A 27,416-nucleotide genomic window follows, 5' to 3' on the forward strand; every position below is an offset into this window, starting at 1 on the left:
CTCAGGAAACATTTCCAGCAGAAAGGCTATCCCAAACAGTTATTACACGATTCCTTTCATAAGGTTAAAAGTTTTTCCCAAGCAGATTGTATTAACAAAATAAATTCAAACACTAGTAGAGATACTACTGTTTTGGATTTAACTAAGTGGAGTTTTGTTACTACCTACAACTACTCCTGTAATTTCATCCGAGAATTGCTCAAAAAACATTGGTTTATTTTAAAAAGTGAACCAGTACTTACTAGACATCTCCAGATGAAACCAAAAATTATTTTTAGGAAAAACTGCAATTTACGCAACATATTGGCTCCTAGTAAGACTACGCTCAATTCCTCCTCCCCTACAATCGGCATCCCCTCTGTTTGGTGTTGAGTTCCTGCCACTGTAAAGGTGGAATCTCGAACCATGTCACCTGTGGTCTCCCTTTCTTCTCTGGCCGCAGTGGAGTCTGCTCAGCAGGGACGTTGGTCCCAGCGTCTGGCTCAAGCTGATACTGTGTGTCTGGTTTCAGCTGCCATTCCAGGTTCAGCCTTTGTAATCAGCATTGATTAGCGGTGATTAGACATTCCAGGGACTAAGTCCTGCTTTTCGTCTACTGAGCATGCCCATGGGAAGACCTCTCATTGGAGGTCAGAGGTCACATGGTCAGGTCCAGTAGCAGCTCCAATTGGACCACCAGGAAGGTTCCTGGAAGGCTACAACTATAAAAAGTTTGCATGGCCGCTCGGTCATGCGCTAGTATAAACCTGACTAGGTGTGTGATTGCTGTGTGTTTGAGACTGGTGAAAGTTCCTTAATGATCCCCATCCCTTTGGTTGTTCTTTGGGTATTAGGTTGAGTGGAGTAAACCGTCAGCACCATATCTAGGTTGCACAGCTACGTTTTTACCACCAGTCAGTATAGGGTGGGAATTCCCGCTTGGACTCAGCATCTGACTCAGGGCGTCCTCAGGCGCAGGCTCAAAAGCCACCAAGGGTCAGGGCAAGTCCAATCACCAGTATACTGTAGTGGGAGTGAATCATAGGGATCTCACCAGCGTCTACCAGCTGCACCCTGTGACTGCTAACAGGGCACAGCGTTCCTTTTACGACTTTGTGAAGCAACAGAGTTCACTTCCATTCACACTGGGTGAAGTCTAACCCACATGTGAGAAAGCATTCATCCGCCATCTTGTTCCACCATTACATAGCAGCAGGTTCCATTTCTGCACGGTGGACCCCGGGCTGCGAATGCACCTCATATCTCCCTTTATATTATTTGGTGAGTTCCGCCAGCCCTAGCATTATACTAGCACCAGGGTAAGGCTAGTAATGACGGACAAACAGCAACTGCAGCGGTACATCCAGCAGCTGGAGGGCAGGTTGGCGGCTCTGGAGCGCACAACCTCAGCTGTGGATGTTACCACAGTAGCTGTTCAGGCTGCTAGAGTAGCTGCAGCTAGTTTGTTCACTGCCACCCCTATTCTGACCTTATCCCACCTCCCGCTGCCAGACAAATACTCTGGCATAGCAAGTCGTGTAGGGGATTCGTGAACCAGTGTGCGATACACCTTAAGCTCCTGGCTGAACGTTTCCCCTCAGAGTGGTCTAAAGTGGGATTTACTATATCTCTCTTGTTGGACAGGGTGTTGGAGTGGGCTACGCCGCTGTGGGAGCGTGATGATCATGTGGTGCAGAGTGGTCCGCAGTTCCTGAGCACTCTGAAACAGGTCTTTTTGGGACCTCAAGTCACCCATGATACGGCACTCCAGCTGCTAGCACTGACACAGGGCTCATCCATGGTCAGTCATTTTTCCATCCACTTCCGGACTTTAGCATCTGAGCTGGAGTGGCCAGATAAAGCCCTCAATCCTGTATTTTGGAGGGGGCTGGCTGACCATGTGAAGGATGCTTTGGCCGCTAGGGAGATTCCTGCCACACTGGAGGAGTTAATAGCGGTCTCCACTTGCATTGACCTTCGTTTTAATGAGCGAAGGTTGGAGCAAGCCCAGTGTAGGCAGAGGTTTCGGCTGTTTCCCACCTTCGCCAGACCTCTGGAATCTCTGGTTCAAGCGTCCGAACCACAGGAGGCCATTGAGGTCTCTCGAGCAGGATCTAAGTCCCGGGTCGCTCGAGTACCCATGGTCTGTCCTGTCTGCCAGCAGTCGGGACATTATGTTAGGACTTGCGGAACGCACCAAGTATGAGATGAAAAAATATTAGGTGTGTTCACAGTCCGGGGTCCACCGTGCAGGTGAAAACCTGCTGCTAGTAAATGGCAGCGCTATGTGGCGGTGGAAGCGAACCCTGTTAAGCCACAGGACCGCAATACCGCACTAAAGAGCGCAAGCTAAGAGTCACCGAACTCAGTCCCAAGACTTGGGGTTGAAATCCGTTCAGACTAATTGCGCACAACACCGCAACTGGGTGTATTAGGTAACTAATAGAAATAGTTTTAGAGCACCGAAATGCAAACTGTGCCGTGCTGGCAGACACCACCAAGCATCCGGACGTGGGTTAGGAAGTGCACTACTGGCGCGTGGCGCCGCACTGGCGGTAACAGCAATGGATGCTGATTCGTGTGTAACACGTTGTGAGTAGTGTTGAGCATTCCGATACCGCAAGTATCGGGTATCGGCCGATACTTGCGGTATCGGAATTCCGATACCAAGTTCCGATACTTTTGTGGTATCGGGAATCGGTATCGGATCCATATTAATGTGTAAAATAAAGAATTAAAATAAAAAATATTGATATACTCACCTCTCCGGAGGCCCCTGGACATCACCACTGGTAACCGGCAGCCTTCTTTGTTTAAAATGAGCGCGTTTAGGGACTTCCATGACGTCACGGCTTCTGATTGGTCGCGTGCCGCTCATGTGACCGCCACGCGACCAATCAGAAGCCGCGACGTCATTCTCAGGTCCTAAACTCCTCATTCTAGGAATTTAGGACCTGAGAATGACGTCGCGGCTTCTGATTGGTCGCGTGGCGGTCACATAAGTGGCACGCGACCAATCAGAAGCTGCGACGTCATTCTCAGGTTCTAAACGCGCTCATTTTAGGCAAAGAAGGCTGCTGGTTACCAGCGGTGATGTCCAGGGGCCTCCGGAGAGGTAATTATATCAATATTTTTTATTTTAATTCTTTATTTTACACATTAATTTGGATCCCAGGGCCTGAAGGAGAGTTTTCTCTCCTTCAGACCCTGGGAACCATCAGGATACCTTCCAATACTTGGTGTCCCATTGACTTGTATTGGTATCGGGTATCGGTATCGGCGATATCCGATACTTTTCGGGTATCGGCCGATACTATCCGATACCGATACTTTCAAGTATCGGACGGTATCGCTCAACACTAGTTGTGAGGATAGTCGGGCGCTAGAGAGCAGCCATACACCTTACGCGAGCAGTCATTCAATAGGGTGGGTTATTTAAAGGACGACTTGCACTCATCTAGCGCATGGCCGTGCGGTCATGCGAAGCTTATATAGCTAAAAACAGGTACCACTGATACATAGCTTAGAACAATACCGGGCTACACCCCATATTACTTTGGACAAAATATAAGTCACCAGGACACTCCAGAAACACTAATTCTACAAAGAACAAGGAGTAACAAGTCCCATACACAAATATAAAAATGTATATAAATTTTATTAAACAGATATAAAAATACAGACTAACAATGCAAGGTCCAGAAAGTGGTGCATATACAGATGACACAACTACTGTAGTAACACAGGGGGTATACTAAACGGATATCCAATAGTAACAAGCAATGGGTACTTAAGCATATATCACTACGGTGCTACATATCATGCATGGTATCAGGGTATAAAGTGACCTTTACCCATTCCGATTGCTAGTCTCCACATGCTTCCTATCACATATAGGGTTAAATGCTGGCATATATGGAATGTGTACCGTTAGTCTTACCCGTATAAGTGTGCCAGTCAGTGTCGCCAGCAGCCCCGACGCGCGTTTTGCCCCCCGAGGAAGCCCAACGCGAAACGCGCTGCTGGCGACACTGAATGGGTAAAGGTCACTTTATACCCTGATATCCGTTTAGTATACCCCCTGTGTTACTACAGTAGTTGTGTCATCTGTATATGCACCACTTTCTGGACCTTGTATTGTTAGTCTGTATTTTTATATCTGTTTAATAAAATTTATATACATTTTTATATTTGTGTATGGGACTTGTTACTCCTTGTTCTTTGTAGAAGCTTATATAGCTGAAGTACGTATAGGACCTTCCAAAAAAGGACCAATGGGAAGCTGCCCCAGAAGTTTAGCACCTTCAGGACCTTCCAGGAGGACCAATGGGAACTGCTGCAGCATCTGAGCATGTGACCCTCGATCTCCAATGGGAGATCTGACCCTGGGCATGCTCAGAAGGGAAAAAGCAGGACTTAGTCCCAAAAGCGTCCGCTCACTGCTGCCCAGCACTGGCTTTAATGGCAAAAGCTGGAAAAGCAACAGCAAGCCTAAGCACAGAGTGAGACTGAGCCAGACGCAAGGACCGACGTCTCCACTGAGCAGGTTCCACTGCAGCAGGAGAAGAATGGGAGACCGCAGCAGAAACGGCCCGAGATTCCCCCTGTGCAGAAGTGGGAACTCGACCCTTAACACATTATGCCAGGAAATGTCCCCAGCAGTCAAGTAAACATTAGCATCTAGTGGATGTAGGAGGAGATGCACTAGACATGACAATGTTTTTCTCCAAATTGTCTTTCAAGGGGACAATTACCATAGGGCCATCCACTCACACAGTCGAGCTTTGAGTGGATTCCGGGGTGGAGGGCAACTTCAAGTTTTTTGCCTTCGCCCAACGGCACGCAATACCCCTGGTGATGCTTGCTAACCTGTGACCGCACGAGTAGTGAATGGGTCAACACTGCCCTCACAGGTTACACACCAAACCATCCAATTTACTCTTTCTATGTCGCCATCCCATCAGGGGATTATTTCTTGTCATTCCCGAGGGAATTGATGAGATCCAGTTAGGGATACCTTGGCTACGGTACTACTCCCCTCATATAGACTGGTCCACAGGGAGAATTTTGAGATGGAGTGAATTTTGTGAGGGTAGATGTCTGCGTTCAGGTTGCTACTATAGAGGTACCCGCAGATCTTTCGTCTCTCCCCAAACACTATTGGCCCTATGTGGATGTGTTCTCCAAGAAAGCTGCGGAGATCGTTCCGCCTCACCGCCCCTATGATTGTCCTATTGATCTCTTGCCTGGTGCAGAGCCTCCTCAGGGTTGAGTCTATCCCCTGTCTCTCCCAGAGATGGAGGCAATGACCCAATACAATACAGGAGAATCTGGCAAGAGGATTCATTAGGAAGTCAGTGTCACCTGCAAGGGCAGGGTTCTTCGTGCAGAAGAAGAATGAAGAACTACGTCCATGCATAGATTACATGGGTCTTAACGCCATCACCGTTAAGAACAAGTACCCTTAGCCCCTGATATCTGAGCTCTTCGATAGGTTGCAGGGAGCGAGGGTATTTACTAAGCTTGATGTGCGGGGTGCTTACAACCTGATTCGCTTCCATGAGGGGGACGAATGGAAGACGGCTTTTAACACCAGGGATGGGCACAATGAATACCTGGTGAGGCCCTTCGGGCTCTGTAAAGCACCAGCCATTTTCCAAGGCTTTGTGAATGATATCTTCCAGGATATGCTCTCCACCTCAGTTGTAGTCTATCTGGATAATATTCTCATCTACTCTCCAGATATAGACTCTCACCGGAGAGATGTTTGCAAAGTCTTCGACCTCCTATAGGCAAACTCCAACTATGCCAAGTTGGAGAAGTGTGTGTTTGAGAGGGAGTCCTTGCCTTTCCTGGGCTCTATCATCTCCACCCAGGGATTGGCTATGGATCCTGCCAAGCTACAGGCTGTGATGGACTGGCAGGAACCCCATGCTCTCAAAGCAGTGCAGCGCTTTATGGGGTTCATTAACTATTATCCCCAGTTCATTCCCCACTTTTCAACTTTGGTAGCTCCCTTGGTAGTGCAGCGCCCCAGAGTCCTGGTCGTTGCAGTAATGTCACTAAGGGGAGTGATGTTATGTCTGATTGCACTAAAGGAGTTCACCTGACCAGGTATCACAGTCACACATTACACTTCACACTCCGGCCACCAGGGGGAGCAAAAAGCTCTATGTATTAGGCCACTCTCACACTCTAGTAAAACTGGGGGTTGGACAGGAAGTTAGGGAGAACGCAGCCTGGGAGAGCTCCAGGGAGGACCTGTCAGGGGTGGGTTCCTGGCAGGTACCTAGCAGAAAGGACAGAACGTGATGGAGCCGCGCCTGCCCTACCTTGCGGCGGCATCCTAAGGAAGGACACGAAGCAAAGGATATTGTGGAGAAGTGAGAAACGAGATCACAGCACAAAGGGGAACCAGTAGGAGTCGTGCCCCGAGATCGACAACATCCTACTGAGGCGCGTAGCCGGTGGCCGGAATGCTGAGGAAGTAACTGACTCCAAGCATTACTTCAAACAGCGGCAGGACAGTTGATTACAGGTTGGCTGTCTACCTTAAATCACCTAAGTAGACATAGGGGGCAAACGTGGAGAGGGGCGTCTCTAGGGTCCCAGAATAGCTCCGAGCCTACCCGTCATACGGGTACATCCTATCCAGATAAACTTGGGGGACGGAGAAGAGAAAGAACTGATACGAAAGTTGTGAGGACTATCCCGTGGTGCTCAGCAGGAAAGGACTACAACACACAGGCGCTAGTTGGTAGGCACTGATTTCCACCTGCAAAGGGAACTCTGGATGTGCCTTTGGACCGGCCGGTCTCAGCCAGCCCTGTTAGCAGTGCTCTGGATTACGGATCCCGAAGTCTTCAGTAAAAAGATTAAGAGACTGCAACCCTGTGTCCTCGTTATTCCTTGCGTCTTGCAACACGCACCACCACCTTTCATTGGACACCCCTTAGCAGGGTCACGGACCGGGTCTAGCCACCGTGACAACCCCAGACCGAGAACCCCGCGGCCCTGTGTCTGGGGGTGCTCCAACTTGGCGTCATGAACAGGATGTACTTAAGCCTGAAGAATCAGGTCATGTGGGCCTTGGAACTGTGATTGAACTGTGACTTATTGCAAAGACTGTGTATCGCTATTTGCCGCCAAAAATCCGCCATTGCCGCGCCGTGTGGAGCGCGAGGGGAAGAGCCATAGCTTCGTGGGTGGAGCCAGCTGGAAAAGAGCGCGGAGCGGGAAGACGCGGTGAGGTGCCGATCCCGGAAGGGGAATCCCGACCCCGGCGCCGATCCCGGAAGAAGAACCCCGGCAGGTTAGCAGGGGGGAGGAACGGCCATGTCGGATCCCGGGGGAGCAGAGGCGGCGGCCATAGCTGCAGACTCAGGGGCACTTCCAGATTCCGTGGCAGACACAGCCACAAACCCGGTATCACGCTAGATGCCATGGGGCTTGCCACGTCCATCAGCCAGCCGGACATTGCCGCAGCTACGACAGCAATAATGCCCTTCTCTATGCCGTACCTACCAGGAGCCGCCTGGCTCCCGCGATATTCTGGAGAATCCCATTCGTTAACTGACTTTAAAGAGGGGATTTGTAGCCTGCTAGAGTTTTATCCATTGACAGAGCCTCAGAAAGTTCATATGATAATCGGCCAACTCTTTGGAGCAGCATTGAGGGAAGTGAAGTCCTGGCCTGTTGCGGATAAGAGAACTGCGCAACAGGTATTTGCAAAGCTTAAAACCACCTTTGACACCCGCACCGCTACGGAAATTAAATTGACGTTCTATGGGTGCAAGCAGAGGCCGCAGGATAGCTTACGGGACTATGCCCTTAATCTTCAGGAGGCGCTGTGGGCCATCAAGCAAAGTGACCCAAACAGTATGCAAGATGAAGATAAACTCCTGAAGGAGCGGTTCATCGAGGGGCTCCTGTGCAGTAACCAAAGGGCCCAGCTACACTTCCTGGCCATGCAGAATCCAGACCTGACTTTTGCGCAATTCAAAGATAAAGCCATCCAGGCACTACCAGAGTGACAGCCCAGCTGTGCCACACTTCCCAGGCGTCAAGCCCTCATGTACCACCAGGAGGTGGCACCGGACGCACCCGTTTCTGCTGAGGCCAATGACCAGACCCTGGAAGATGACTCCCCTGCAGGACTGCGCCTCCAGATACAGGAGCTGACCAGGAGCGTTGCTGCCCTAGTCCGGACCGTCCAATCCCTACCTCCTGTAGGGATTGGACGGTCCGGACTAGGGCAGCAACGCCCCCAAGGAGAAGAGCCAGTTGGCTTCCAGACCAGAAGATGTCCCCTGGCAGCGACCAAGGAGAGTCCCGTCGACCAGAGGCAGAGACGACGATCGCTTTCATCGGGATGGACAACCCATCTGCCACCGCTGCCACCAGGTGGGCCACCTTGCAAGGTACTGTCATTTAAACGAGCAACCCCTGGGGCAGAGGGTCAACCCCCAGGAGTAGAACGGTCAGGCCCGCAGAATTGGAGAGCCAAATACATCAGAGGGCGACCAGTTCTCCCAATCGTGATCGACGGTGTCTGTTATGACCTGGTGGTTAGGAGCACCAGGAATGACCTGATGGTTAAACCATAAGACAAGCTCTGGGAAGTGAGAACTCTGCTGACCGCAATCCCTAATCCTATCACACACACTAGAAATAGCCGTGGAGCGAACCTAACTGGCCTAGTCTCCTCGGCACAGCCTAAGAGCTAGCTACCCCTAGAGGAGAAAGTAAAGCCTACCTTGCCTCAGAGAAATTCCCCAAAGGAAAAGGTAGCCCCCCACAAATATTGACTGTGAGTAAGATGAAATACACAAACATAGGAATGAAAAGAGATTTCAGCAAAGGGAGGCCCGACTAATTAAACAGACAGAGGATAGAAAAGGTCGCTTTGCGGTCAGCATTAAAAACTACAAAAGACCACGCCGAGTGTGCAAAAAGACCCCCGCACCGACTCACGATGCGGAGGTGCCACTCGGCATCCCAGATCTTCCAGCTAGCCAGACAAAATCATATCAGCAAGCTGGACTAAAACGCAAGAACAACAAAAATAAACAAGCAGGGACTTAGCTTCTGCTGGCATAAACAGGTCACCAGAAAGATCCAAACGCGAACTGAACCAGTGCTGGAACATTGACAGGTGGCCAGGAGTAACGATCAGGGTGGAGTTAAATAGGGCAGAGCCTAAGAACAAACCAGGTCACCTGTGGAAGGAATCTCAGAACCAGCAGCTCCACTCACAGCCACCAGAGGGAGCCCATGGACAGAACTCGCCGAAGTACCATTCATGACCACAGGAGGGAGCTCCAAAACAGAATTCACAACAGGTGTCCCCATGAACGCTTTGCTGGACACTGGTTCCCATGTGACAACTATGCCCTACATTTTTTATAGACGTTATTGGGAGGACACCGACATTACCCGTGGCCCCGATGATAATTTTACCATAATAGCTAGTAATGGTCAGCCACTGCCACAAGTGGGGTATAAAGAGGTCACCTTTAAGGTGGGGTGGGTAGAATTGAAGGCCCAGGGAATTGTCATTGTTGATATTGACCGACGTGAATGTAACCCCATGATGACCATCAGTACTAATGTCATAGAAAATTGTCTTGCAGAAGTTATTGTCTTGTTGCAACAGGTAGCAGAGACAGCTGGTTACAGTGAACAACGTGCCCTGCAGAAAGAAATCAGAGCCCTAATGCGGAGACAGCAGGTGGAGCTGACTGGTGGTGAAATTGGCCGGGTCACAGTGAGTGATTCAAACCCTATTGCAAGACCCCCCAGGAGTGAAATGTTAATATAGTGTCGGGCAGCCATAGGTCTCAGGGGCAAAGACTATCAGGCCCTAGTAGAACCTGTGTATTCAGATAATAGGCCTACCCTCCTGACAGCCAGAGGGGTGGTTGACGTCCGCAAGGGGAGGGTGCCAGTACGTGTTCTTAACTGTGGGGAGGAAGAAGTCCACCTAACCAAATATGTCACACTGGCCAAGCTGTTTACTGTTTATAACAGCGTGATACAGGCACCCGGGCCCTTAGTTCCGTCCAATACGGCGGAGAACAACGGCTCTGCAGGGCAATCGAAAGATTGGTGTCAAGAATTACATGTGGGCACTGATTCTACTCCATCTCACCAGATACAGGGGGCCTACAGGGTGGTTCACGAGTATGAGCGGGTATTCAGCAAGCACCCCCTTGATTTTGGGCGGGTAAAAGGGATTCAACACCATATTCCCACAGGAGATCACCCACCCATAAAAGAGAGATACCGTCCTGTACCCCAGCTTATTATCAGTGCGCCAAGGAAATGTTATGAGAGATGAAGGAGGCTGGGGTAGTGAGAGACAGCTGTAGCCCCTGGGCAGCTCCATTAGTTCTCGTTAGGAAGAAAGATGGCACCATGAGGATGTGTGTGGATTATAGGCAACTAAACCGCATTACACATAAGGATGCATCCTATGCCTAGGATAGAGGAGTCCTTGGCTGCTTAAAAGTCTGCTAACTATTCCTCTACCTTGGATCTCACCAGTGGGTACTGGCAGGTTCCCGTGGCAGAGGCGGACAAGGAAAAGACGGCCTTCACGACACCGATGGGTCTCTGTGAGTTCAACTACATGCCATTCGGATTGTGTAACGCCCCGGGGACGTTCCAGAGGATGATGGAGTGCTGTCTGGGACACAAAAACTTTGAGACCGTGCTGCTATATCTGGACGATGTCATTGTCTTCTCCAAGACCTATGAAGACCATTTGAAGCACCTGGCCGAGGTGTTTGAAGCTCTGTCCAACTTTGGCTTAAAGGTGAAACCGTCCAAATGCCATCTGCTGAAACCCAAAGTGCAGTACCTGGGCCATGTGGTGAGTGCCAAAGGAGTGGCTGTTGTGAGTTCTGTTTTTGGGCTCCCTCTGGTGGTTACTGGTGGTACTGGGTGACTTGTCTTATCTGGGTCTCTGGGTTCCACCTGTTCCATCAGGATATGGGAGTTTCCTATTTAACCTGGCTTTGCTGGCATTTCCTTGCCGGTTATCAATGTATCCAGTGTGTCTTGTTACCTCTGCTCCCTGCTCCTAGAACCTTCTGGTCAAGCTAAGTTTGGATTTTCCTGTTTTGGTGTTTTGCTTTATTTGGTTTTTAGTCCAGCCTGCAGATATGTGATTCTTTGCTGCTGGTTGCTCTAGTGGGCTGAAATTGCTCCTCATGTACCATGAGTTGGCACATGAGTTCAAGTAATTTCAGGATGGTTTTTTGAAGGGTTTTTCGCTGACCGCGCAGTTCACTTTTGTATCCTCTGCTATCTAGCTTTAGCGGGCCTCATTTTGCTGAAACTGTTTTCATACTGCGTATGTGCTTTCCTCTCATTTCACCGTCATTATATGTGGGGGGCTGCTATTTCTGTGGGGTATTTCTCTGGAGGCAAGAGAGGTCTGTGTTTCTTCTAATAGGGGAAGTTAGATCTTCGGCTGGAGCGAGACGTCTAGGATCATCGTAGGCACGTTCCCCGGCTACTTTTATTTGTGTGTTAGGTTCAGGGTCGCGGTCAGCTCAGGTTCCATCGCCCTAGAGCTTGTTTGCATCTGTGCTTGTCCTTTAGTGATCCCCTGCCATTGGGATCATGACAGTATAACCGGCCCACAAAGTGTTAATTGTATTGGCTGAAGTAGGAGGATAAGTAGTCTGAGGAAGTTTTTTTTTTTTTTTTTTTCTCTCTTTCCCTCAGAGTTTGCTGCCTAGCCTTATTGCAGCCTGGCTACTTCCTCCTCCTTTTAATCTTTGAATGGCTCTGATCCCAGCTGTTTATCATGGACGTCCAGAGTTTGGCTTCCAGCCTGAATAATCTTGCCGCTAAGGTTCAAAATATACAGGATTTTGTTGTACATGCTCCTATGTCTGAACCTAGAATTCCTGTCCCAGAGTTTTTTTCTGGAGATAGATCTCGTTTTCTGAATTTTAGGAACAATTGCAAGTTGTTTCTTTCTTTGAAATCTCGCTCCTCTGGAGACCCTGCTCAGCAAGTCAAGATTATTATATCTTTCCTGCGGGGTGACCCTCAGGATTGGGCATTTGCATTGGCACCAGGGGACCCTGCGTTGCTTAATGCAGATGCGTTTTTTCTGGCATTGGGTTTGCTCTATGAGGAACCTAACCAAGAGATTCAGGCTGAAAAAGCTTTGTTGGCCCTCTCTCAGGGGCAAGATGAAGCAGAAATTTATTGTCAAAAATTTCGGAAGTGGTCGGTGCTTACTCAGTGGAATGAGTCCGCCCTGGCTGCAAAGTTCAGAGATGGCCTTTCTGAGGCCATTAAAGATGTTATGGTGGGGTTCCCTGCGCCTACTGGTCTGAATGAGTCTATGACTATGGCTATTCAGATTGATCGGCGTTTACGGGAGCGCAAACCTGTGCATCATTTGGCGGTGTCGTCTGAACCGTCACCTGAGATAATGCAATGTGATAGAATTCAGTCCAGAAGTGAACGGCAAAATTATAGGCGGAAAAAAAGGTTGTGCTTTTATTGTGGTGATTCAGCTCATGTTATATCAGCATGCTCTAAACGCACAAAAAAGGTTGATAAGTCTGTTGCCATTAGTACTTTACAGTCTAAGTTCATTCTGTCTGTGACTCTGATTTGTTCATTATCATCCATTTCCGTCGATGCCTATGTGGATTCAGGCGCTGCCCTGAGTCTTATGGATTGGTCATTTGCCAATCGCTGTGGGTTTAGTTTGGAGCCTCTGGAAGTCCCTATTCCTTTGAAGGGAATTGACTCTACACCTTTGGCTATGAATAAACCTCAGTACTGGACACAAGTGACCATGCGTATGACTCCTGTTCATCAGGAGGTGATTCGCTTCCTGGTACTGTATAATTTGCATGATGTCCTAGTGCTTGGTCTGCCATGGTTACAAACTCATAATCCAGTCCTTGACTGGAAATCAATGTCTGTGTTAAGCTGGGGTTGTCAGGGGGTTCATGATGATGCACCTCCGATTTCTATCGCTTCATCTACTCCTTCTGAGATTCCTGTGTTTTTGTCTGACTATCGGGATGTTTTTGAGGAGCCTAAGCTCAGTTCGCTTCCTCCTCACAGGGATTGCGATTGTGCTATAAATTTAATTCCAGGCAGTAAATTTCCTAAAGGTCGTTTGTTCAATCTGTCAGTGCCAGAGCATACTGCTATGCGGGATTATGTTAAGGAGTCCTTGGAAAAGGGACATATCCGTCCATCTTTGTCCCCTTTGGGAGCAGGTTTTTTTTTCGTGGCCAAAAAAGATGGTTCCTTGAGGCCTTGTATAGATTATCGTCTTTTGAATAAGATTACCGTAAAATATCAGTATCCTTTGCCATTGTTGACTGATTTGTTTGCTCGCATTAAGGGGGCTAAATGGTTCACTAAGATTGATCTTCGGGGTGCGTATAATCTTATACGAATAAAGCAAGGTGATGAGTGGAAAACCGCATTTAATACGCCTGAGGGCCATTTTGAGTATTTGGTGATGCCTTTTGGACTTTCTAATGCTCCTTCAGTCTTCCAGTCCTTTATGCACAATATTTTCCGTGAATATCTGGATAAATTTATGATTGTGTATTTGGATGATATTTTGGTTTTTTCTGATGACTGGGAGTCTCATGTTCAGCAGGTCAGGAAGGTGTTTCAGGTCCTGCGGGCCAATTCCTTGTTTGTAAAAGGCCCAAAGTGTCTCTTTGGAGTCCAGAAGATTTCTTTCTTGGGGTATATTTTTTCCCCTTCTACTATTGAGATGGATCCCGTCAAGGTTCAGGCTATTTGTGACTGGACGCAGCCTACATCTCTTAAGAGTCTACAGAAGTTCTTGGGCTTTGCTAATTTCTATCGTCGTTTTATAACTAATTTTTCTAGTGTTGTTAAGCCTTTGACGGATTTGACTAAGAAGGGTGCTGATGTTGCTAATTGGTCTCCTGCGGCTGTGGAGGCCTTTCAGGAACTTAAGCGCCGGTTTTCTTCTGCTCCTGTGTTGCGTCAGCCAGATGTTTCGCTCCCTTTTCAGGTTGAGGTTGATGCTTCCGAGATTGGAGCGGGGGCGGTTTTGTCACAGAGAAGCTCCGATGGCTCAGTGATGAAGCCATGCGCGTTTTTTTCTAGAAAGTTTTCGCCGGCTGAGCGGAATTATGATGTTGGTAATCGGGAACTTTTGGCCATGAAGTGGGCATTTGAGGAGTGGCGTCATTGGCTAGAGGGTGCTAGACATCGTGTGGTGGTCTTGACTGATCACAAAAATTTGATTTACCTTGAGTCTGCCAGGCGTCTGAATCCTAGACAGGCTCGTTGGTCACTGTTTTTCTCTCGTTTCAATTTTGTGGTTTCATACCTGCCAGGTTCAAAGAATGTGAAGGCGGATGCTCTTTCTAGGAGTTTTGTGCCTGACTCCCTTGGAAATTCTGAGCCCACTGGTATCCTTAGGGATGGGGTGATTTTGTCTGCTGTCTCCCCAGACTTGCGACGTGCTTTGCAGGAGTTTCAGGCGGGTAAACCTGATCGTTGTCCGCCTGAGAGACTGTTTGTTCCGGATAATTGGACCAGTAGAGTCATCTCCGAGGTCCATTCTTCTGCGTTGGCAGGTCATCCTGGAATATTTGGTACTAGAGACTTGGTGGCCAGGTCTTTTTGGTGGCCTTCCTTGTCGAGGGATGTGCGTTCTTTTGTGCAGTCTTGTGAGGTTTGTGCTCGGGCTAAGCCTTGCTGTTCTCGGGCCAGTGGATTGTTGTCACCTTTGCCTATCCCGAAGAGGCCTTGGACGCACATTTCCATGGACTTTATTTCGGATCTCCCTGTCTCTCAAAAAATGTCCGTCATCTGGGTTGTGTGTGATCGCTTTTCTAAAATGGTTCATATGGTACCCTTGCCTAAGTTGCCTTCCTCCTCTGAGTTGGTCCCTCTGTTTTTTCAGAATGTGGTTCGTTTGCATGGGATTCCTGAGAACATCGTTTCTGACAGGGGATCCCAGTTTGTGTCTAGATTTTGGCGGACGTTCTGTGCTAAGATGGGCATTGATTTGTCCTTTTCATCTGCATTCCATCCTCAGACGAATGGCCAGACTGAACGAACTAATCAGACCTTGGAAACTTATTTAAGGTGTTTTGTTTGTTTGTTTCTGCTGATCAGGATGACTGGGTTACCTTTTTGCCGCTGGCCGAGTTTGCCCTTAATAATCGGGCTAGTTCTGCTACCTTGGTTTCTCCTTTCTTTTGTAATTCGGGGTTTCATCCTCGTTTTTCCTCTGGTCAGGTGGAACCTTCTGATTGTCCTGGAGTGGACATGGTGGTGGATAGGTTGCATCGGATTTGGAGTCATGTGGTGGACAATTTGAAGTTGTCCCAGGAGAAGGCTCAGCAGTTTGCTAATCGCCGTCGCCGCGTGGGTCCTCGACTTCTTGTTGGGGACTTGGTGTGGTTGTCTTCTCGTTTTGTTCCTATGAAGGTCTCTTCTCCTAAGTTCAAGCCTCGGTTCATCGGTCCCTATAGGATCTTGGAAATTCTTAACCCTGTGTCGTTTCGTTTGGATCTCCCGGCATTGTTTGCTATTCATAATGTGTTCCATCGGTCGTTGTTGCGGAAGTATGAGATACCTGTTGTTCCTTCGCTTGAGCCTCCTGCTCCAGTGCTGGTGGAGGGAGAATTGGAGTATGTTGTGGAGAAGATCTTGGATTCTCGTGTCTCCAGACGGAAACTCCAGTATTTGGTCAAGTGGAAGGGTTATGGTCAGGAGGATAATTCTTGGGTGGTTGCCTCGGATGTTCATGCTGATGATTTGGTTCGCGCTTTTCATAGGGCTCATCCTGGTCGCCCTGGTGGTTCTCGTGAGGGTTCGGTGACCCCTCCTCAAGGGGGGGTACTGTTGTGAGTTCTGTTTTTGGGCTCCCTCTGGTGGTTACTGGTGGTACTGGGTGACTTGTCTTTCCTGGGTCTCTGGGTTCCACCTGTTCCATCAGGATATGGGAGTTTCCTATTTAACCTGGCTTTGCTGGCATTTCCTCGCCGGTTATCAATGTATCCAGTGTGTCTTGTTACCTCTGCTCCCTGCTCCTAGAACCTTCTGGTCAAGCTAAGTTTGGATTTTCCTGTTTTGGTGTTTTGCTTTGTTTGGTTTTTAGTCCAGCCTGCAGATATGTGATTCTTTGCTGCTGGTTGCTCTAGTGGGCTGAAATTGCTCCTCATGTACCATGAGTTGGCACATGAGTTCAAGTAATTTCAGGATGGTTTTTTGAAGGGTTTTTCGCTGACCGCGCAGTTCACTTTTGTATCCTCTGCTATCTAGCTTTAGCGGGCCTCATTTTGCTGAAACTGTTTTCATACTGCGTATGTGCTTTCCTCTCATTTCACCGTCATTATATGTGGGGGGCTGCTATTTCTGTGGGGTATTTCTCTGGAGGCAAGAGAGGTCTGTGTTTCTTCTAATAGGGGAAGTTAGATCTTCGGCTGGAGCGAGACGTCTAGGATCATCGTAGGCACGTTCCCCGGCTACTTTTATTTGTGTGTTAGGTTCAGGGTCGCGGTCAGCTCAGGTTCCATCGCCCTAGAGCTTGTTTGTATCTGTGCTTGTCCTTTAGTGATCCCCTGCCATTGGGATCATGACAAGTGGCCCCAGACCCCGACAAGGTCACGGTGATAAAGGATTGGCCGCAGCCCGGTAACCTCCACGAAGTCCGAAAGTTCCTCAGGTTGGTGGGCTACTACCGGAGGTTTATCAAAGACTTCTCCAAGAAGGCCGCATCGTTGCAAGACCTGTTGGTGGGCCAACCCAAGAAACCCAAGGGTAAGAATACCCCATTTGATTGGAACGACGGACTGGAAAAATCGTTCACCTGCTTAAAGTCGGCGCTGACGGGAGAAGAGGTACTAGCCTACCTTGAATATGACTAACCGTTTGTATTGTATACGGATGCCAGCAACGTGGGGCTGGGAGCTGTGCTGTCCCAGGTCCAGAAGGGCAAGGAAAGAATAATCGCTTACGCCAGCAGGAAACTTCGCCCCACTGAAAGGAACCCTGACAACTACAGTTCCTTTAGGAGTTCCTCGCTGTCGTTTGGGCCGTGACGGAGAGGTTCAAGCACTACCTGGCCTCAGCGAAATTCACCGTCTTCACGGATAATAATCCGCTAACGCCCTTGGACACAGCAAAACTTGGTGCCTTGGAGCAGCGGTGGATGGCCCGGTTGTCAATTACGACTTCACCATCAAGTACCGGGCGGGGCACAAGAATGCGAATGCCGATGCATTGTCCCGGATGCCTCACCTGCCTGAAACGGGGGAAGATCCAGAAGCATTTGAAGAGGTAGAGCTGCCCGCTTTCCATCGCCCCAAGTCAACCCAGTGTTCCCATTAGGTGGAGAACAGGCACAGGAATCAACAGGGCGCCCCGTTGGATCCCCTGCCCCATCACGGGTGGCTGAGAACCAGGATGGCGACCCTGCGGTCCGTCGGGTGAAAGAGCTCCTGATGCAGGCAGGTTTGCATCTCGGCCCGGATGATCCACGAGAGGCATTACAGTTGTGGAAGGAGAGGGGCAAACTGTTTATCCATGATGGCAAGCTGTGCCAGAGGAGCATCGACCCACGCACTCATGAATTGGTATGGCAGATCGTGGTCCCAAGACAAGATGTGCCAATGGTCATAGGAGCGTACCACGATGGGGCAGGACACTTCGGATGGATGAAGCTGGAGAGGCTACTCCGTGGGAGGTTCTACTGGATTGGCATGAAGAAAGCCATCGAGAAGTGGTGTCGAGAGTGTGGCCTCTGTAGCCTACACCGGAAGGATCGTGACAGCCAACGGGCTCCCTTGCAGACCATCATCACCAAACGGCCGCTCGAGTTGGTCACGCTGGATCACGTAAAGCTAACATCTAGCCGGTCAGGTTATATCTACGCTCTCACCATCGTGGACCACTACTCTAGATTCCTGGTAGTCGTGCCGGTCAAAGATCTAACGGCTAGAAAGTTACCAGACTTGGTAGACATGTACAACCACATCCCGGTGAATTCCACCAACTGCACCCCAGCGTACCTGATGCGAGGAAGGTCTAGCAAGCTACCCGTCGATCTGGACATGGGGGTCCTGATCCCCGAAGATATATCGCCAGATGCGGATTGGGATACCGAGAGGCAGCAAAGGTACCACAAAGTACAGGAATGTGTAGAAAGATGTCTCGCCCAAGCCCGACAAAAACAAGAAAGGGACTACAACCAGCATGCTCCCGCGACTCCCTTGTCACCCGGTGAGCAGGTACTCAAACGGAAGAGGAGACTACACAAGCGGAGCCGTATACCATTCTGCCTTCTGATTTTGACAATACGAAGGTCTGTCTCATCAGCAAAGACGGAGGGGAAACCTCAACGGCAATTTCCAGAGACCACCTTAAAATATGCCCTGATACGCTGAGAGATGGGGAAATAGACCCCGGGACTTCTCCGCCCGTGGAAGAGGAGAAGATGATACACACTGTTCTTGGCGATTTTCCCCAGTTTGGACTCAAATAAATCAGGCTATTGTAGTACCTGTCCTAACGTTTCGTCAGCTGACCCCACCAGAAGATGCGGTGCCAACAGTTGAGCCAGCAAGCCCTCCCTCTGCTATCGGTGAATCTGCCATGCCCACCATTAGTAGTGGCAGCTCTGAGGACTCCAGCATGCCAGTGCTTCCCAGACTCACTAGAAGTGTAGCTAGAGGACAGTGCACTACACTAGCAATAGCAAGCGTAGCGGGCCCTGTCAGGCCAGTAGCGACCCCTGCGCTGCAGAGGTCTACGTGTAGCACCAAGAATCAGACTCCACTTCGCTATAAAACTTGGAGATATTAACGATAGTTGCTATTTGGTTGAAAATGTTTGTGTAAATATCTGTGTTACAGGTTCAAAAATAGACAATGGTGTGATGGACAGTGAATCGCTCCAAAACTTTCACAGGGACCCCTTTGTTTACCCGGGGTCCCTGCTGTTCCATGGTTGCACCTACTGAACTGGGAGTCATGAACTGTGCATGACAAACCTTTTGCAACGTTCAAGCGTCCTCACCTTCCATAACGGAAAGCACTGTTATATTTACTTGTTCATAGTATTTAAAAATTGTGTGTGTTTTCTATTAACATGTATTGTTATTCTTCTTTTCCCAGGACGGGAGAACTGGATTTAACCAGGGGGGAGTGCAGCGCCCCAGAGTCCTGGTCGTTGCAGTAATGTCGCTCTGCCACTAAGGGGAGTGATGTTATGTCTGATTGCACTAAATGAGTTTACCTGACCAGGTATCACAGTCACACATTACACTTCACACTCCGGCCACCAGGGGGAGCAAAAGGCTCTATGTATTAGGCCACTCTCACACTCTGGTAAAACTGGGGGTTGGACAGGAAGTTAGGGAGAACGCAGCCTGGGAGAGCTCCAGGGAGGACCTGTCAGGGGTGGGTTCCTGGCAGGTACCTAGCAGAAAGGACAGAACGTGATGGAGCCACGCCTGCACTACCTTGCGGCGGCATCCTAAGGAAGGACACGAAGTGAAGGATATTGTGGAGAAGTGAGAAACGAGATCACAGCACAAAGGAGAACCAGTAGGAGTCGTGCCCCGAGATCGACAACATTCTACTGAGGAGCCTAGCCGGTGGCTGGAACACTGAGGAAGTAACTGACTCCAAGCATTACTTCAAACAGCGGCAGGACAGTTGATTACAGGTTGGCTGTCTACCTTAAATCACCTAAGCAGACATAGGGGGCAAACGTGGAGAGGGGCGTCTCTAGGGTCCCAGAATAGCTCCGAGCCTACCCGTCATACGGTTGCGTCCTATCCAGATAAACTTGGTGGACGGAGAAGAGAAAGAACTGATACGAAAGTTGTGAGGACTATCCCGTGGTGCTCAGCAGGGAAGGACTACAACACACAGGTGCTAGTTGGTAGGCATTGATTTCCACCTGCAAAGGGAACTCTGGATGTGCCTTTGGACCAGCCGGTCTCAGCCAGCCCTGTTAGCAGAGCTCTGGATTGCGGATCCCGAAGTCTTCAGTAAAAAGGTAAAGAGACTGCAACCCTGTGTCCTCGTTATTCCTCGCATCTTGTACCATGCACCACCACCTTTCATTGGACGCCCCTTAGCAGGGTCATGGACCGGGTCTAGCCACCGTGACAACCCCGGACCGAATACCCCACAGCCCTGCGTCTGGGGGCACTCCAGTAGCCCTTACCAAGAAGGGAGCAAATGCCAAATTGTGGTCGGAGGTCTCCAAGGCCTTCCTCTCTATCAAGTCCCACTTTGCTAGCGCTCCTATTCTTCATCGCCCTGATGTAGATAAACCTTTTATAATGGAGGTGGATGCCTCATCTGTTGGTGCTGGAGCAGTCCTATTCCAAAAGGATGATCAAGGTCGGAAGCATCCTTGCTTCTTTTTCTCTAAGACCTTCACACATTGTGGACTTATTATTCAGTGGACTTATGATTCAATAAAGGTTTGCACCTTTAATCCTTCCTGGCTTTCATCATTACCAGCCTAGCACTCATCACTAGACCGCATTCATCCTTTCATTATTTCTCCTTAGTAGCACACCTGCAACATTAGCAGAACTTATCATGAGCTTTAGAGTTATATTATCAATGTTTGGTTCTGGAGTGTAGACTGCTATCACTTTCTTTGCAAATAAAGATAACAGGGCATTTGAGCAAGCACACAGCTCAGGAAATTCAGGGTCATTATTGGAAGAACTGCTCTGGAAGCAGCCAATGATGGGGATTGATAATTATACTGTAACAGCAGATATATCTGCTGTATAGAAATCAACGGTAGGAGAAGGTGGCTGAAGGTGGATTTTAGGAATGATCTCCTTTCCGTGAATCTTACTGCTACAAATTACTGTGCACACTTAGGCTATGTTCACATGCTCGATAATGATTCATTAGAACAGATCCAGCAGCAATCCGTTGGAAAAAAAGTTGGGCAGACACTACATTTTAGTCCTTTTAAAAAAATTATCTCTGCTGGATCCGTTTTTTAACACTAAAGGCTATGGAAAACAGATTCATTAATAAGCTAAATGTTTTCTCACATTTGTAACTGATCCAACAAGCAAAGCAATGGATCCTTTACAAATTAAAGCAAAACAGATGGTTAATTAACAGATCCAATTTCCATAGAATTCAATGTTAGAAAAATGGATCAAGCGGAGATCAGTTTTTTAAAAGCACTAAAAAGTTGTCTGCACAACCTTTTGTCAAAGCATTGCTGCTCGATCCATAATCATAAGTCATTACTAGACATGTGAACATAGCCTTCGATGGGCACTGGTGGACAAGCTCCTTAGAAATAAATTGTATACTATGTAAGATAACATCTACAACAGTAGGTGAAAGAACTAAAGAAAGCAGATGTAAAAAGCCAGACAATGCAAAGTTGCCTATTTTCATGCTGTTTAACTGAAGCAATACCAACTCAAGCAGAATCGATTCTGAACAAATACATTTGATGCAACTGAATTTCCAAGCCAAATTTGAGCTAATTTGTCAAATTTGACAATGCTGGGAGATGGAGAAAGCAACACATAAAAACAGACAAATGTAAAATAATGGGAAATAATGTAAGAGGGGATAGCTGTGCAATATAAATCAGCAAGAGGAAAATTCTACAAATGGCAATAAAGGTAAATCCTGACGAAGCCCTCTATTCAGTGTGTTGTGGCTATATACATACAGCTTGCAGTAGACAACTCCTGCAGATCTGAGTACAAAATTTTATTTACCAAACATATATGTAGAGCAGCGAAGGACGGTAGCCACGGGCGAGGCACTGGTCTCTTCCTTTCACGACCCGGTGCGTCGTGAAAATGAAACTGTGGGCCCTGGCTGGGTGTTGGAGTTGGCGCTGTGAGGGCCTTGGGCCAGTGCAGGCTGCCTGTGGCCGATGGGGTTGGTTTGACAGGACCATAAATTTCGAGTTCAATAAAGGAGACTTCTATTCTAGAGCACAGTCTTTACTGAACAGCAACTTGGTAAGTGTTATATGCAATGCAAAACAGGTACAAAGTCTTATGGATGTGTCCTTCACAGTTCAAAGCATTTTCATACACACAGTTTCCTTCCAATGTAGTCTACTCCAGGGCTAGTGAAGCACAATATTTCACCCTACTTTGTCACAGCCTGGCTTGTCACTCTGGTCCAATCAGCAAGTCTCTTTATCTACTCGGCAGTTTCTTATTCTATTTCTTCCATTACTGGCACCTTGGATTTACCACTCATGACCCCACCAGTCCCACTAGCTCACTCTTGTTAAGATCCGCTACCTTCGGCGTTTAGCAAACTCAGAGTTTCTTAAGACACGTCATCCTATTCAAAGACCCCTTTTCTGTGGAAGGCCATTCGGTCAGTTCTTTGGTCACTTTAAAGTCATGCTGCTCTCTTGTCCCTTAATATCCTTCTCAGTAGTTCACCTACAACGACAGCACTGCTCATAAACACTTCCTACTTGATTATGAACTTTTCCTTTTCTGACTAACTAAAGGAAGTATGTTGTGAATTCCGCTCTTGGGCTCCCTCCGGTGGTTGTAAGTGGCACTTTTGTGAGTTCTGCTCTTGGGCTCCCTCTTGTGGTTTCTAGTGGTATGGCTGCTCCTTGGAGTTAGCTGGCATCAGCTGTCTCCACTTATCGTCTCTTCTGCTCCGCTATTTAAGTCTGGCTCTTTCTTCAGCCTGTGCCACTTGTCAATGTTTCCTGGCTGGATTCACATCTCTGCTTGGATTCTCCTGGTTTCCTGACCAGTTCTGCAAAGATAAGTTCTGGCTTTGCTCATTTCAGTCCACATGTTGTGGACTTATTGTTCTGTGCATTCTATATTTGTCCAGCTTGTCAGTATGGATTATTTCTGTTAGCTGGAAGCTCTGGGAAGCAGATTTACCCTCCACACCTTTAGTCAGGTGTGGAGATTTTGTAAACTCTGTGTGGATTGTTTTGTAGTTTTTATACTGACCGCACAGTATCCTTTCCTGTCCTATCTATCAAGCTAGACTGGCCTCCTATGCTAATATCTGATTTCATTTCTGCGTATGTTATTTTCCCCTCCTCTCACCGTCAATATTTGTGGGGGGCTATCTTTCCTTTGGGGATTTTCTCTGAGGCAAGATAGGTTTCCTGTTTCCATCTTTAGGGGAAGTTAGATCTTAGGCTGTGCCGAGGGTCTAGAGAGCGTCAGGTACCCCCCACGGCTATTTTTAGTTGCGCTGCTAGGTTCAGGGTTTGCGGTCAGTACAGATACCACCTCCTTCAGAGCTTGTCTCATGTTGTTCCTAAACCACCAGATCATAACAGAAGTAGTCTCTTTCTCTAACACTAAGCCCCTCCCACTGTGGGCTAGTCCCAAACATAAACTCTATCTTACTTTAACTTCACTATCTAATAACAGTCAACTATCTATACTACCTATCTTATGTTATAATCCCTAAGCTATGTGCTACCACTATGATATCCTACACTGTACACAAATAATACTATACATCACCCTTACATTAGCTATACACTATACATATTGCACTTCACACGACACAAAATATACAAAGACGCAAGACATAATACACATTACAATGTGATTGGCATCTTAAGAGGTAGGAATGCGTCAGTCCAGTCCACACCTCTTATATATATAATGGAAAATTATCTCCCCACCATCTCACACAATCGGTACTTCGTAGAGAACAGAGTATCACCAGAATTTTTTTTTTCTCTCTCTGGGAATGTCACAATAAAACTTGCTAACCTCTAACAATCTCAGAACTAATGTGTCGAATAGTTATTTATTCAAAATTAAAAATATTACCAAACCATACAGATAGGAAATATGCATTAAATTTTTCCACTTCCTACCTGCACAATGTTTCCACGATTCACATCGTTATTCAAAGGACCATTCCCAGTAGTAGTTTCCTCGGTGTCTATGAGATTCTCTGTGGGGACGTTCTGCACTGGTTTCAGATAAGCGATTTCATTCTGCTTGGAGTCCAGAGTCACACACACATCATATGAGAATGGGAAAGGTAAACTGGTATCACTGATCTCAGAAGGACATCCCAGGGTGAACTGAGGATACACATTTCTACTATATGCCCCATAACTTGTAGGGGTACTTGATTTTCTGCATTTTAATCCTATGGTGATCAGTACAGTTACAATGAACAAAACTGAAATAAGACCAATGGAAACCACCAAGTAGAAAGTTAAATTTGAAGAAGTATTTGAAATATTAGGCTGTCTTTTAATCTCTGGAACAACTTGTTGAAAATTTTCAGCCATAACTAATTGTATTGACACTGTACATGACAAAGATGGGACCCCATTATCCTGCACCAGAACCACAATCTTTTGTCTTAGGGTGTCTGAGACCTGAATGTCACGTCCAATTTTGAGTTCACCAGTATATTGGCCAATGGTGAAATAAGAAGGATCCGGGACTTGCAGTAAGTGATAGGAGAGCCAGGCGTTGTGTCCAGCGTCAGCGTCCACTGCAATCACTTTGGTGACTAGATAACCTTTCTCAGCAGAGTGAGGAATAAACTCAAATAATGCAGATCCCTCAGTGTCTGGTGATGGGTAGAGGATCTTCGGAGAATTATCATTCTTATCAATGATACATATCCTCACCGTGACATTACTGCTTAGAGGAGGAGATCCACTGTCTTTAGCCATCACTTGGAACTGAAATTCCCGCAACTGTTCATAGTCAAATGATCTCTGGGCGTAGAGAACTCCAGTTATAGAATTAATGGAAACATAAGATGTCACAGGAATATCTTCTACATTGCTGTTGAGAATGCTGTAACTAATCTTCCCATTTTCATCACCATCAGGATCTGAGGCTCGGACATTGTGTATTGATGTACCTGGTTGGTTATTTTCTCCAATATACAGAACATATTTCATCTTCTCGAAAACTGGAGCATTGTCATTCACATCTGAGATATTGAGCTGAATGGTTTTGTTGGTGGACAGTGGAGGAGATCCGCCATCCATACATTGTATGGTGACATTGTAGGAAGGATTTCTTTCTCGGTCCATGCTAGCTGCAGTTACCAGTTTATAGTAAGTACTAGAAGATGGAATTAGCTGAAAAGCCAAAGTGTCTGAGATGTGACAAACAACTTCACTATTCATCCCAGAGTCCAAGTCCTGGACATTCAGTAATGATACCACAGTTCCTGGTGGTGAGTCCTCTGGAATTGATGCTGAGAGAGATGTGATAGTTATTTCAGGCTGATTGTCATTGACATCTATCACTTGCACTGACACCTTGCAATGGGTTACATGACCTCCACCATCTTTAGCCATTACTGTCATTTCATAGGAATCTGTTGTTTCAAAATCCAAATCTCCTATTACTTTGATGTCCCCATTTAATGAGTCTATAGTAAATAACTGATGAGCATTGTCAGAAATATGACTAAAGGAATAAGCTATTTCCGCATTGGACCCTTCATCTTCATCAGTTGCATTTAGCTGAATTACAAGAGACCCAATAGCTGCATCTTCATGTAATCTTACACGATATGTGTCCTGATTAAACATCGGCAGGTTGTCATTAACATCATGTACAATAATCCTGACTGTAGCAGTGCTTGACTTCTGTGGGTTACCTCCATCCAAGGCTGTTAATATTAACTCATAGTAACTCTGTTTCTCTCTGTCCAGTGACTTTTCCAGAATAATTTCTGGATATTTAATTCCATCTGTTGTAATTTTTTCTCCAAGGCCAAAGTTTTCATTACCGGTCAGTGTATAACTTTGTATGGAGTTGGTGCCTAAGTCTGGATCTTGTGCATTTCGTAAAGCAAAACGAGCTCCCAGTGAGGTGAGCTCACTGATTTCTACTTCAAAATATTTGTCTGCAAATATCGGTGAGTTATCATTCACATCCTGGATTTCTATGGTGATTGTGTAAAAAGTCAAAGGATTTTCAATTACAGCCTCCAGGTTTATAAAGCAGTTTGGTTTATTTCCACATAACATTTCTCTATCAATTCTGTCTGATACAAATAAGTCTCCATTTTCCAAATTAATGCTGAAATATTGTTTTCTTTTTGCTTTTGAAATTAGTTGAAATTTTCTATTTGCAAATTCATCCACATTTAATCCTAGATCTTTTGCCACATTCCCAATTACAGATCCTTTCTTCATTTCTTCAAGTACTGAATATTGTAACTGGCCATAGGTATCACTGATAAAGAAGAAAATAATGGAAAATAACTGATATATCTGCTGCCATTGTTTTTTCCTGTTTCCTGCTGTATGATTCATTGTCAGAAAGATATGATAAAAAAAGTTTCCTCTGTTGTAATCCACAATAAGGGAATATTATTCCATAAAATGGGAATTCACCAATGAAGAATGTTTTGGTTGTCCAGACTGCAGGGTGTCCTCCAGAAAAATATCTGTGCTTTCTTATACTCGGCTCTGTGAGATTGTAGTGATTTTAGTTGATTTTCTTTCTTTTGTTGGTGGAAAAAATTGATAAGCAGTCTTATACTGCCGCTTAGTGTTCAAAAATACTAACTGCTACTGTCCTGCAATATGACTTTGCAACTAGTTTGTGTCAGCTTTAATTCATAATTCATCATATTTTAAGTGAAAATAAAATATATCAATATAATAAATGCAATAAGATTGTGCAACTAGTTTGAAAGTTTCAGTTTTGCATTTTTAATTTTCTTTGATAAAATATGTAAATATTTTAATTAACCTAAAAATATATAATTCTTGTTAAAAAGTATATCAATATAATAAAACATGATAGGAGTATGTAACAAAGTTTTTTGCTTAATTTTCTTATATTTTGAAACAAAACAGTTTTCTTTAGTCCTAACTAGATGTGAGCGAATATGTTCAGAAAATGATCGCCGAACAAAAATTCTGCAAAAATATGGTACATATGGTACATTTGGATTCGTGATCGGTAACACAAGCATTTTTTTTAAAAAAATCAGTAAAAGTCGGTAACATAGGTAAAAGATAGAATAAAAGCCAGCAATTCATGAGCTGCATACAGTAAAGTGACAGGTTAGAATAGAAAAGATAGATTAGGCATATACACATAGAATACATATATATATATATATATATATATATATATATATATATAGATGTCAATGACACACACATATGTATATGTATTTGTATTGCATAGATAGATAGAAAAAAAAACGGCAATTCAGCTGCCGCATAGTGTAAAATCACAGCAGGAGCCAACAGGATAGAAGAGATGGATTACACACAGTAAATACATATAGAATAGGTAGATATATAGATGTCAGTGACAAATGCAATTAGCACAATGTGTGTGCAGCTTACTGTATATATATATAACAATTATTTTTCTGAAAAAAATGGCGTGGGCTCCCGCATAATTTTCATAACCAGCAGAGAGAAAGCCGATG

The 27,416-nt window shown here is 46.5% G+C and overlaps 1 protein-coding gene across 2 annotated transcripts in view; it reads right to left on the bottom strand.

Annotated features, from left to right (window-relative positions):
• The window catches only part of LOC138675454 (protocadherin gamma-A4-like), a 732,953-nt gene that overhangs the window by 613,758 nt on the left and 91,779 nt on the right, over positions 1 to 27,416 (bottom strand). The window contains exon 1 of one of the 2 annotated variants that reach the window (XM_069763684.1): positions 23,857 to 26,295. The exons of the other annotated variant lie outside the window; for it this stretch is intronic. Coding sequence (XP_069619785.1) covers positions 23,857 to 26,280 — 2,424 coding nt within the window. The 5' untranslated portion in view covers positions 26,281 to 26,295. Of the gene's footprint in view, positions 1 to 23,856; positions 26,296 to 27,416 lie in introns of those variants that run through there. 2 annotated transcript variants of the gene reach the window in all.

This window comes from Ranitomeya imitator, chromosome 4 (genome assembly GCF_032444005.1).
Source record: "Ranitomeya imitator isolate aRanImi1 chromosome 4, aRanImi1.pri, whole genome shotgun sequence".
Classification (NCBI taxonomy): Eukaryota; Metazoa; Chordata; class Amphibia; order Anura; family Dendrobatidae; genus Ranitomeya; species Ranitomeya imitator.